The sequence below is a fragment of the Schistocerca americana genome, chromosome 1 (assembly GCF_021461395.2).
Source record: "Schistocerca americana isolate TAMUIC-IGC-003095 chromosome 1, iqSchAmer2.1, whole genome shotgun sequence".
NCBI lineage: Eukaryota > Metazoa > Arthropoda > Insecta > Orthoptera > Acrididae > Schistocerca > Schistocerca americana.
In genome coordinates, this window is record NC_060119.1 from 220,172,748 (window position 1) to 220,182,854 (window position 10,107).

Here is a 10,107-nt window from a genome sequence, read left to right on the forward strand (position 1 = left end):
AATTTAATGCACCTCTAGTTTCGGTCGTATAGGTAGACGTGATGCTGAGTACATCTCGCTGCTGTGTATGCCCCAACTACAAATGCATTTTTAAATTGTTATGTACATATTTCATTCAGCTGACTGTTTAAGCTAAATGACTTTCCAATCGATATAGTCTTCATTTTGTCACTTTTTAGTCCTACTGAACACGATGACCATTCTGGTGTATCCTTCAGGGCGGCCGGTGTGGCCGAGCGGTTCTAGGCGCTTCAGTCTGGAACCGCGTGACCGCTACGGTCAGATTCGAATCCTGCCTCGGGCATGGATGTGTGTGATGTCCTTAGGTTAGTTATGTTTAAGTAGTTCTAAGTTCTAGGGAGCTCATGACCTCAGATGTTAAGTCGCATAGGGCTCAGAGCCATTTGAGCCATTTGTAATCGTCAGCGGTTGATATGGGATGGAAGTGGAAGATGCTCTTACCGCCACAGGTGTCCGGCGCAGCGAGCCTCCATCTACGGCAATTCCACATCCACACCATCATCAGTTTTCCTTGACCGGTTATAATTTCTAGCTGACTGAGTTTTATCTCACTGTTAATCGTCTGACTTAACCTAGCGTCGCAAAAAATTTTCAACCGTGACTTCAAGGTCAAAGAACGTTCTCTTTTTCTCGGTTCACATCATTTTATATGAATTTCTAGTGAATGGGGGCCTTATAACCAATATGATTAGTTACTTTAAACCCGTTATCATCATCATCATCATCATCTATACATGAATGGTAGGCCATACTCTTACTAGGCACACTTCCTTGAAGCGAGCCCTAACAAGACTTGATCCCAGTGTTAAATAAGAGATAGTTGTTTCTTGCTGCTGGAGTCAGCTGTAAGTCAATGGGAAGAACTATATTTCTCTGTAATCTTTCATCCAGTACAGTACCACACATGTACTTCGGATGCTGGGTTCTGCGTCACTAAAAACGTGATGTACTTGTTAATTCCGTAAGATGGAATGTTGACGAACTAGCAATTTGGTAAAGAACTAATAAATTGTTCTACTTTTGCCAGTTAGTTATTACAAATCTCTGAAGGTATCTTCAACTCCGTGTAGGTGAAACATTTAGTATGTTCCCACGAAATCACTGTTGAGATAGGCAATGGTTACTAAATATTTAACCTATACACACCTTGAAAATGGAAGATAACTTTTTGAAAATGTAAAGTGAGGCATACATAATTTAAGCGGTCAAATATCGAACTTATTATCACTACTAAAAGTATAATATATTTGTGATTTTGTAGAATTTATCTAATAAAAAACTTGTGATATTCTTCCCGGATTTGAAACCACCTCTTCAAGTCAAGTTGGCACTATATTTCGACAGTCCAACTGACTGTTATTGCTGAGTGCATCTCACCTGAAGATGACGGGACCGTCGAAATATTATGTCGAGTTGAAGATCTGGCTGCAATTTCGATAAGAATATCACAAGTATGAAATATTTGTTTAGATATTATTATTCCTCTCCGATACATAATAAGAGCGTCTTTGGTGTGCGATGTATCCATTTTTCCCGCCTCGCAGACCTTTTGGTAAACTGGCTTCTCGGCACTTAATGACACCATCAATTTTAATTCGTTTATTTCTTTAACTCTGTTCATTTCCCACTCCTAGAAGTGGAGCGTGCTGTTCAAGATCAGTCCCATTAAAGACTCGATGTTTTATTCAGTCAATTAACAGACAAGTGGATTCCAATTGGGAATAAATGGGAGGGGTTTACCAGATCCGGCATACGCCTTATAACCAAGGGCAACCTCCCGAAAATCTTGGTCGGAACCTACGGTAGCAACAATATTAGTTTACTTCTGGGAGAACGTCCTTCGATGAGAACTTTGTCCCAGCCAAAAATTAAAATGTTGCGTATGTGTGAGGTATGTATATGTTGTGTCAGTGTGTATGTGTTACTGAACGGAGTGCCGTCTATTTGCGAAATATCTTGTCTTAGCCGCTCGGGATTAGCCGAGCGGTTTAAGGCGCTGCAGTCATGGACTGTGCGGTTGGTCCCGGCGGAGGTTCGAGTCCTCCCTCGGGCATGGATGTGGGTGTTTGTCCTTAGGATACTTTAGGTTAAATAGTGTGTAAGCTTAGTGACTGATGACCTTAGCAGTTAAGTCCCATAAGATTTCACACAAATTTGAACATATCTTGTCTTAAGGGGGGTAGGACGTCAAACGGGCCGACTTGGAACAGGAGAGGCACCACAGGACATTTTAGTTTCTACTGTCTATACTTTTACAAATAAATTCATAAAACTTTAACAGCATGACCAGGAAGGATTCAGGATTCATACTCATAGCAGTGGAAGCTCAAAAACGTAAGAAAGTAGCAAAACGTAAAAAAGTAGCAAAATACATTTTTTTGCATGTGAAATTTCATCATTATTTTTTCACTTACTATTGGCTGCATTTGTTGCAATAGGTACACTTTTCTTCCTAAGTAAGAGAGATTCTTCGACGACTTTTGCACAGCATACAAACCACAGTTACAGGTGTATGAAACTCTAGAAGTTATTTAATTTATGAAAAATGAATGAACTGTTATATTTTAAACTTCATGTTTAGAAAAAATTCATGTTTTATAGTTAATTATCTCAATTTTTTCCACAGTTTTTTAATAGATTTGGAAAATTCTAGAGTTTCATACACCTGTAACTACTGTTTGTATGCTATGAAAAATTCATCGAAGAATCTCTCTTACTTAGGAAGAAAGTGTACCTATAGCAACAACTGCAGCCAGTAATAAGTGAGAAAATGATGAAATTTCACATGTAAAAAAATGTATTTTGCTACTTTTTTGAATTTCCACTGCGATGAGTGTGAGTCCTCAATCCTTCCTGGTCATGGTGACCAAGTTTTATGAATTTATTTGTAAAAGTATAGTCAGTAGAAATTAATATGTCCTGTGGTGACTCTCCTGCTCCTAGTCGGCCCGTTTGACGTCCTACCCCCCTTAAGGGGAAAGAGAAATACATGACTGCGACGGTCTATGGTATCTCGGTGATCCCCACTATTGGTTTATTAATCGAATTACTGCGTCGTCTTTACGAAACGTGTCGATCAGTTTTTTGAACACCTTTTCTTCGCCTGAATATTGCACTTAGAAAATTTGTTTAGGCCGACGTTGTGACTTGGTTGAAATCGTGGGTACATTTCTTTACTGTGTCTATCTGTATAACCTATTCATCGCTTTCTGTACACCATGGCAAACTAAGTTTTTTTAAACGACTGCAACTGGTTCAAACCTCCATCTCCCCATTCCCATCCAATATTTAACCTTCCTGCCGCCTCTTTACCTTTTCCTTATCTATCTTTGAACTCTCTGCTCTCTGAACATTCATTCCCTAAAATTCCCAAATTCGTGCCTCTGTTTCTCATCATCCCCTCTTTCGCATAAATTTCTTTCTCTTTGCCACTCAATTCTGTCTTCGTCCCTCACACATCCTTATCCTCACTCTCACCTTCTACACTCTGACTCTCATCCTGTCTCCACTCACACCATCGTCCCTCCTTTCTCTCTCTCTCTCTCTCTCTCTCTCTCTCAACCTCTCTCTCTCTCTCTCTCTCTCTCTCTCTCTCACCCCTGGCCCTGCTTCTCTCCAGTATTTAGCCTACCTGCCGCCTCTTTACCTTTTACTCATCTATCTTTGAACTCTATGTCCTCTGAAACTTTATTCCCTAAAATTCCCAAATTCGTCCCTCTGATTCTGATTCTGGATCATCCCTTACCAGCTTACATCATCTATCACTCTCCCTCTCTCATCATCTCCTCTTTCACATAAATTTCTTTCTCTTTGCACTCAATTCTGTCTTCGTCCCTCACACATCCTTATCCTCACTCTCATCTTCTACACTCTGACTCTCATCCTGTCTCCACTCACACCATCGTCCCTCCTTTCTCTCTCTCTCAACCTCTCTCTCTCTCTCTCTCTCTCTCTCTCTCTCTCTCTCCCGCTCTCTCTTTCCCTCTCTCCCTGGCTTGGCTATTGCTTCATAGTGTAAGAGATCGGCGCTATGCCTCACCGTTGATATCGCCGACTCCGTCGCCGTCGCTGTCCTTGAAGGACTTGGGGTAGATCTGGTAGACGACGCCGGACTGCCACCACGCCAACTGCGCCGTCGCAGCACCCGCCATGGCTGCCACTGCTGCCAAAAGAAGGATAGTCCGCGCCTTGCCCATGTCCCTGCCGGCGATGCTCTGCCTGGGATCTGCACGCCTCTGGCAGTTTGCCACCGCCCGCGGTATTTATAATCCGCAGCTTGCGGCCGCCACGTCAGGGAGGTGTCTAGTAACCGTGGGCCAGGTCACGGATTACAGACGTGCCACGCGATATCTCGCCATCTCAGACCGCAGGCTTATCGTTATCAAGCGCCTCGTAACATCTTCAAGCGTCAATACAGTTCACAGCAGCGCAACAGCTGCGAAGGGCAAGTGCGGGCCATTTTCTTGACCGACCTATCAGTACGAAGCCTCTTCATGAGACAGACAGCTGCCAATAAGCAGTCGGTGAGGGTGCGACAAGTACACGGTTCCCCAGAATCATTTCCAAATTTTTTCCGTCTTTTACCTCAGGTGAACCTATAAGAAACAAAAATTCAGCTTATGCTGTGTTTTACCGTGATTAGGATGCACTGAGGTGACAAAAGTCATGGGATACCGATATGTACATAAACAGGTGACGGTAGTATCGCGTACAAGAGGTATAAAATAGCAATGCATTGCGGAGCTGTTGTTTGTACTCAGGTGATTCGTGTGAAAAGGTTAAACTTCTTGGCAGATTAAAACTGTGTGCCGGACCGAGACTCGAACTCGGGACCTTTGCCTTTCGCGGGCAAGTGCTCTACCAACTGAGCTATCCAAGCACAACTCACGCCCGGTCCTCAAAGCTTTACTTCAGCCAGTACCTCGTCTCCCACCTTCCAAACTTTACAGAAGCTCTCCTGCGAACCATTCAGGACTAGCACTCCTGAAAAAAAGGATATTGCGGAGACATGGCTTAGCCACAGCCTAGGAGATGTTTCCAGAATGAGATTTTCACTATGCAGCGGAGTGTGCGCTGATATGAAACTTCCTTGCGGATTAAAACTGTGTGCCGGACCGAGACTCGAACTCGGGACCTTTGCCTTTAACGATGAAAAGGTGTTCGACGTGATTATGACTGTACGATGGAAATTAACCGATTTTGAACACGGAATGGTAATTGCAGCTAGACGCAAGGGACATTCGGTTTTGAAAATCGTTAGGGATTCAATATTTTGCGGTCCACAGTGTCATGAGTGCATCGATAATACCACATTCCTTTCACCATGGTGTCACCTGCATCACAAACAAAGAGTTGGACGTCCTGTGACAGCAACCACCGAGTTGCACAATCAGAATGTTTACAGATTGATTTAGGACAATCGTCGTATCACTTAGAGACAAACTGCAAGCACACTCGGCATCTCACAAGAACGTGTGGGTCACGTTATTGCTGTTCTTGGCTATCGGAAGATCTGTGCACGATGGGTATTCCGGATGATGACCCCTGAAATGAAAGCGCACAGACTTGAAATTTGCCAGGAACTCCTCTCGCGTCACGAAAATGAAGGTGACGCCTTTCTCCATTCGTTTGTGACACGAGACAATCGTCGTATCACTTAGAGACAAACTGCAAGCACACTCGGCATCTCACAAGAACGTGTGGGTCACGTTATTGCTGTTCTTGGCTATCGGAAGATCTGTGCACGATGGGTATTCCGGATGATGACCCCTGAAATGAAAGCGCACAGACTTGAAATTTGCCAGGAACTCCTCTCGCGTTACGAAAATGAAGGTGACGCCTTTCTCCATTCGTTTGTGACAGGAGACGAAACGTCAGTCTATGGAACATCGACACAAAGATTCGCCCCAAAAAAAGAAATTCAAGACGCAGGCCTCAGCTGGGAAATCATGGCCACAGTGTTCTGGGACCCAGATGATGTTATCCATGTTGAATTCTTTGATCGTGGAACAACAATAAATTCAAAGCGTTACATCACAACGCTGCAAACTCTGAAACGACGGCTAACAAGGGTCGAAAAAAAAAGTTAAATTTTTTCCTGCAGCATGAAAATGCCAAACCACACACTTCACGTGCCACCAAAGCAGAACTTCAGAGACTGAATCTCACCACCGTTCGCCATCCTCTATACAGTCCAGATGTAGCTCCGTCTGACTTCCATCCATTCCCGTTAATGAAAGACGACCTACTGGGATATCATTATGCTTCTGATGAAGACGTTGAGAGAACTGGGAGACTGTGGTTGAAGAAACAGGGTATCGAATTCTTCCGTGACGGCTTCAGAAAACTTGTTCATCGTTGGCAGAAATGTATGCAACTGGATGGTAATTATGTGGAAAAGTGAATATTGGTAATTAAATATCACATTCTAAGGATTATTTCTGTGTTTGATTTATTAAAATATTCCCATCCAAACCCAATTAAAGAAGGTGAAGGCATTACTTTTCATTCCATCCTCGTAGTAGAAAACTCCTTATGATTGTGGATTCATAGCGATTAGGACACATTGAAGAACACCCTGCAACGATTCCTCTTGTGGACTTAAGACATTCTGTCCATACATTTCATGGTCATCTAAAAGTATGTCCTAAGTTTGGTTGGTTGGTTGATTCGAGGGAGGGGACCAAACGACGAAGTCATTGGTCCCATCGGATTATGGAAGAATGGGGAAGGAAGTCGGCCATGCCCTTCCAAAGGAACCATCCCGACATTTGCCTGAAGCTATTTAGGGAAATCACGGCAAACTTAAATCAGGATGGCCGGACGCGGATTTGAACCATCGTCCTCCCGAATGCGAGCGAGTCCAGCGCGCTAAACGCAGCGCCATCTCGCTCGGTAATCGTAAGTTTTGCTAATAACTCCCTGATTACTAGAAACCATTGTAAAAGAAATTAAGGCTTCTACCGTTGTGAAGTAAAATATCATTTATGCATGAAAGGACAGCTGTAGTTCTATCCTCTCTTCCCACATTCGCCACAAAGCAGGAAGGATGGTAGATACTGGCAGTGAAGTTGTTATTCGCTATTAGTATTTCACATGAGCATAATTTTAGATAATCCGAAAGAGGGCTGCCTTCAACCAGACATTAAAAAAAAATTGTTCAAATGGCTCTGAGCACTATGGGACTTAACTGCTGAGGTCATCAGTCCCCTAGAACTTAGAACTGCTTAAACCTAACTAACCTAAGGACCAGAATGAGATTTTCACTCTGCAGCGGAGTGTGCGCTGATATGAAACTTCCTGGCAGATTAAAAGTGTGTGCCCGACCGAGACTCGAACTCGGGACCTTTGCCTTTTGCGGGCAAATGCTCTACCAACTGAGCTACCGAAGCACGACTCACGCCCGGTACTCACAGCTTTACTTCTGCCAGTATCTCGTCTCCTACCTTCCAAACTTTACAGAAGCTCTCCTGCGAACCTTGCAGAACTAGCACTCCTGAAAGAAAGGATATAGCGGAGACATGGCTTAGCCACAGCCTGGGGGATGTTTCCAGAATGATATTTTCACTCTGCAGCGGAGTGTGCGCTGATATGAAACTTCCTGGCAGATTAAAACTGTGTGCCCGACCGAGACTCGAACTCGGGACCTTTGCCTTTCGCGGGCAAGTGCTCTAGCATCTGAGCTACCGAAGCACGACTCACGCCCGGTACTCACAGAGTGAAAATCTCATTCTGGAAACATCCCCCAGGCTGTGGCTAAGCCATGTCTCCGCTATATCCGCTATAACCTGACCATCATTGTCCAGGATAATGCTCAAGCACGTACAGTGCAGGCTGTTATTGATTTGTTTGACTGATGGGGTTGCTAAGTGCTATGCCACCTACTGCACTGCCCTGACTTAAGCCCTCGTGAGTTCAACTCGATTTCTAAACTGAAGGAAACGCTACACGGCATTCGTTTCAGAACTGCTACAAATCCGTCGGACAATAGACCGCGCCGCTAGAACTGTCAACACAACTGGCACTGCTAAGAGTATCCTACGACTTCCACATCGCTGGCAATGGTTTATACACAATGCTGATGACTACTTTGAAGGTCAGTAAAACTTTGAAACACATGTCTATTTTGTACGAGCTGTAAATAAGTAGTTGCCACTATTAAAGTTCCAACCCTCCTACTTCTGTTAAATATTTTCTTCTTCGGCCTGGCAATACTTTCGGGTCACTTCGTTCTTTACCTGTTCTCATCCTTGCCTCTATCTGTAGAGACGCTCACAATTATGCAAGTTAATTAGGATAATAATATTTACCAAAAAGCAGATCGACTGCATTATATCTCTTCATTTCTCTGGTACTAATGCTATACATGTTTTTTGAATAGATGGTCCTTCGGAGTTGTCGATGTATTTGTTTCATGATCAGAAGTAGCCAGGTTGGACGTGATCTGTTTAGCCGCCATTAAGGTTATCTGATTGAGATAACTACTAATTGTAGTAATTATATACGACCTGCTTATTTATATTAGGAAGAAGTCCGATTCGTCATTACGAAGGAGATTGGCGCACTTGAGACATTTAAATTATGTGTTCGCAGAATGATTAATCAAGTCAGCTACGTCTAAAGCACGTGTTTCCTGTTATCACTTGAACTGCGCCGTCTATGTAACATTTCGTTACAGCGGACACGTCAAGGATCGCGTGTTCACAATACCAGCCACTGTCACGGCTGCCTTTCGTACACGCTCCATGAAGCAATGAGAACTGTCATCGCTGCATTGCTTACCCGTGCGTGTGCAGGACTCGAATTCGCCCTGATGTTGGCGCGCGGGACCTACATTGAAATCTACTTGTGGCATATTTGGCCGAGAGTCCCCTTCTCTGGTGTTCGAGCGCATGGCGAAAGTCTTTAATCTGACGCCCTCGGGCAACTTACATGTCGATGACGAGGAAATGATGATGAGGAACAACGGGTCCCGAGCGGAGAAAATCCTCAAACCGACCGGGAATCGAACGCGGGACCCGACCCCATGATCGAGGGCATTGAAGTCCTGGCGCAAGACTAAATACACTCAGACTCATAAATTAAGGATAATGTTGATACATGGTGAAACAACGTTCTGGTGGCCGGTTTGCGGGTTCAGATCACCTCGGGGTGTGACAATGCGGGCATTGGACCTGCGGTTGTCGCACGGCGGCACTGGCAGCAGTCCACATACGCAGACGTGTGCTGTTGCATGTCAGAGTACGGTGCAGCGAGTAAGTGTGCAGTCGCTTTCAGACGTGCCAATGGTGACTGTGTGTTGAAAATGGCTCAAAGAACACATATTGATGACGTTGGGGGGGGGGGGGGGGGGGGAGAATACTAGGGTGACTGGAGGCTGGTCAAACACAGCAGTTCGTAGCACGGGCCCTCCGCGTGCCACAAAATGTGATCTCAAGATTATGGCAACGATTCCAGCAGACAGGAAATGCGTCCAGGCGCCACAGTATGGGACGTCCACAGTGCACAACACCATAAGAAAACCGATATCTCACCATCAGTGCCCGCAGACGGCAACGGAGTACTGCAGGTAGCCTTGCTCGGGACCTTACTGCAGCCACTGGAACAGTTGTCTCCAGACACACGGTCTACAGACGACTGAACAAACACGGTTTGTTCGCCCAGAGACTTGCAAGGTGCATACCACTGACCCCTGGTCACAGGAGAGACCGTAAAGCCCAGTGTCAAGAACACAGTACATGGTCATTGAAACAGTGGTGTCAGATAATGCTCACAGACGAGTCCAGGTATAGTCTGAACAGTGATTCTCGCCGGGATTTCATCTGGAGTGAACCAGGAACCAGATACCAACCCCTTAATCTCCTTAAAAATGACCTGTAAGGAGGTCGAGGTTTGATGGTGTGGGGTGGGATTATGATTGGTGCACGTACACCGCTGCATGTCTTTGACAGAGGAACTGTAACAGGTCAGGTGTATCAGGACGTCATTTTGTACCAGTATGTCCGCCTTTTCAGGGGTGCAGTGGGTCCCACCTTCCTCCTGATGGATGATAATGCACGGCCCCACTGAGCTGCCATCGTGGAGGAG

At 44.8% G+C, this 10,107-nt stretch overlaps 1 protein-coding gene and 2 non-coding genes across 3 annotated transcripts in view; all 3 read right to left on the bottom strand.

The window, feature by feature from the left end:
* The window catches only part of LOC124620811, a 182,409-nt gene extending 178,113 nt beyond the window's left edge, over window positions 1–4,296 (bottom strand). The window contains exon 1 of the mRNA XM_047147099.1: window positions 4,061–4,296. Coding sequence (XP_047003055.1) covers window positions 4,061–4,217 — 157 coding nt within the window. The 5' untranslated portion in view covers window positions 4,218–4,296. The remainder of the gene's footprint in view (window positions 1–4,060) is intronic.
* A 530-nt stretch (window positions 4,297–4,826) lies between these two features.
* On the bottom strand, window positions 4,827–4,901 carry Trnas-cga. The gene has a single exon. It is a non-coding gene; the product is annotated as a tRNA-Ser (tRNA).
* Window positions 4,902–7,338: 2,437 nt separating this feature from the next.
* Window positions 7,339–7,413, bottom strand: Trnal-caa. The gene has a single exon. It is a non-coding gene; the product is annotated as a tRNA-Leu (tRNA).
* Window positions 7,414–10,107: the final 2,694 nt, after the last annotated feature.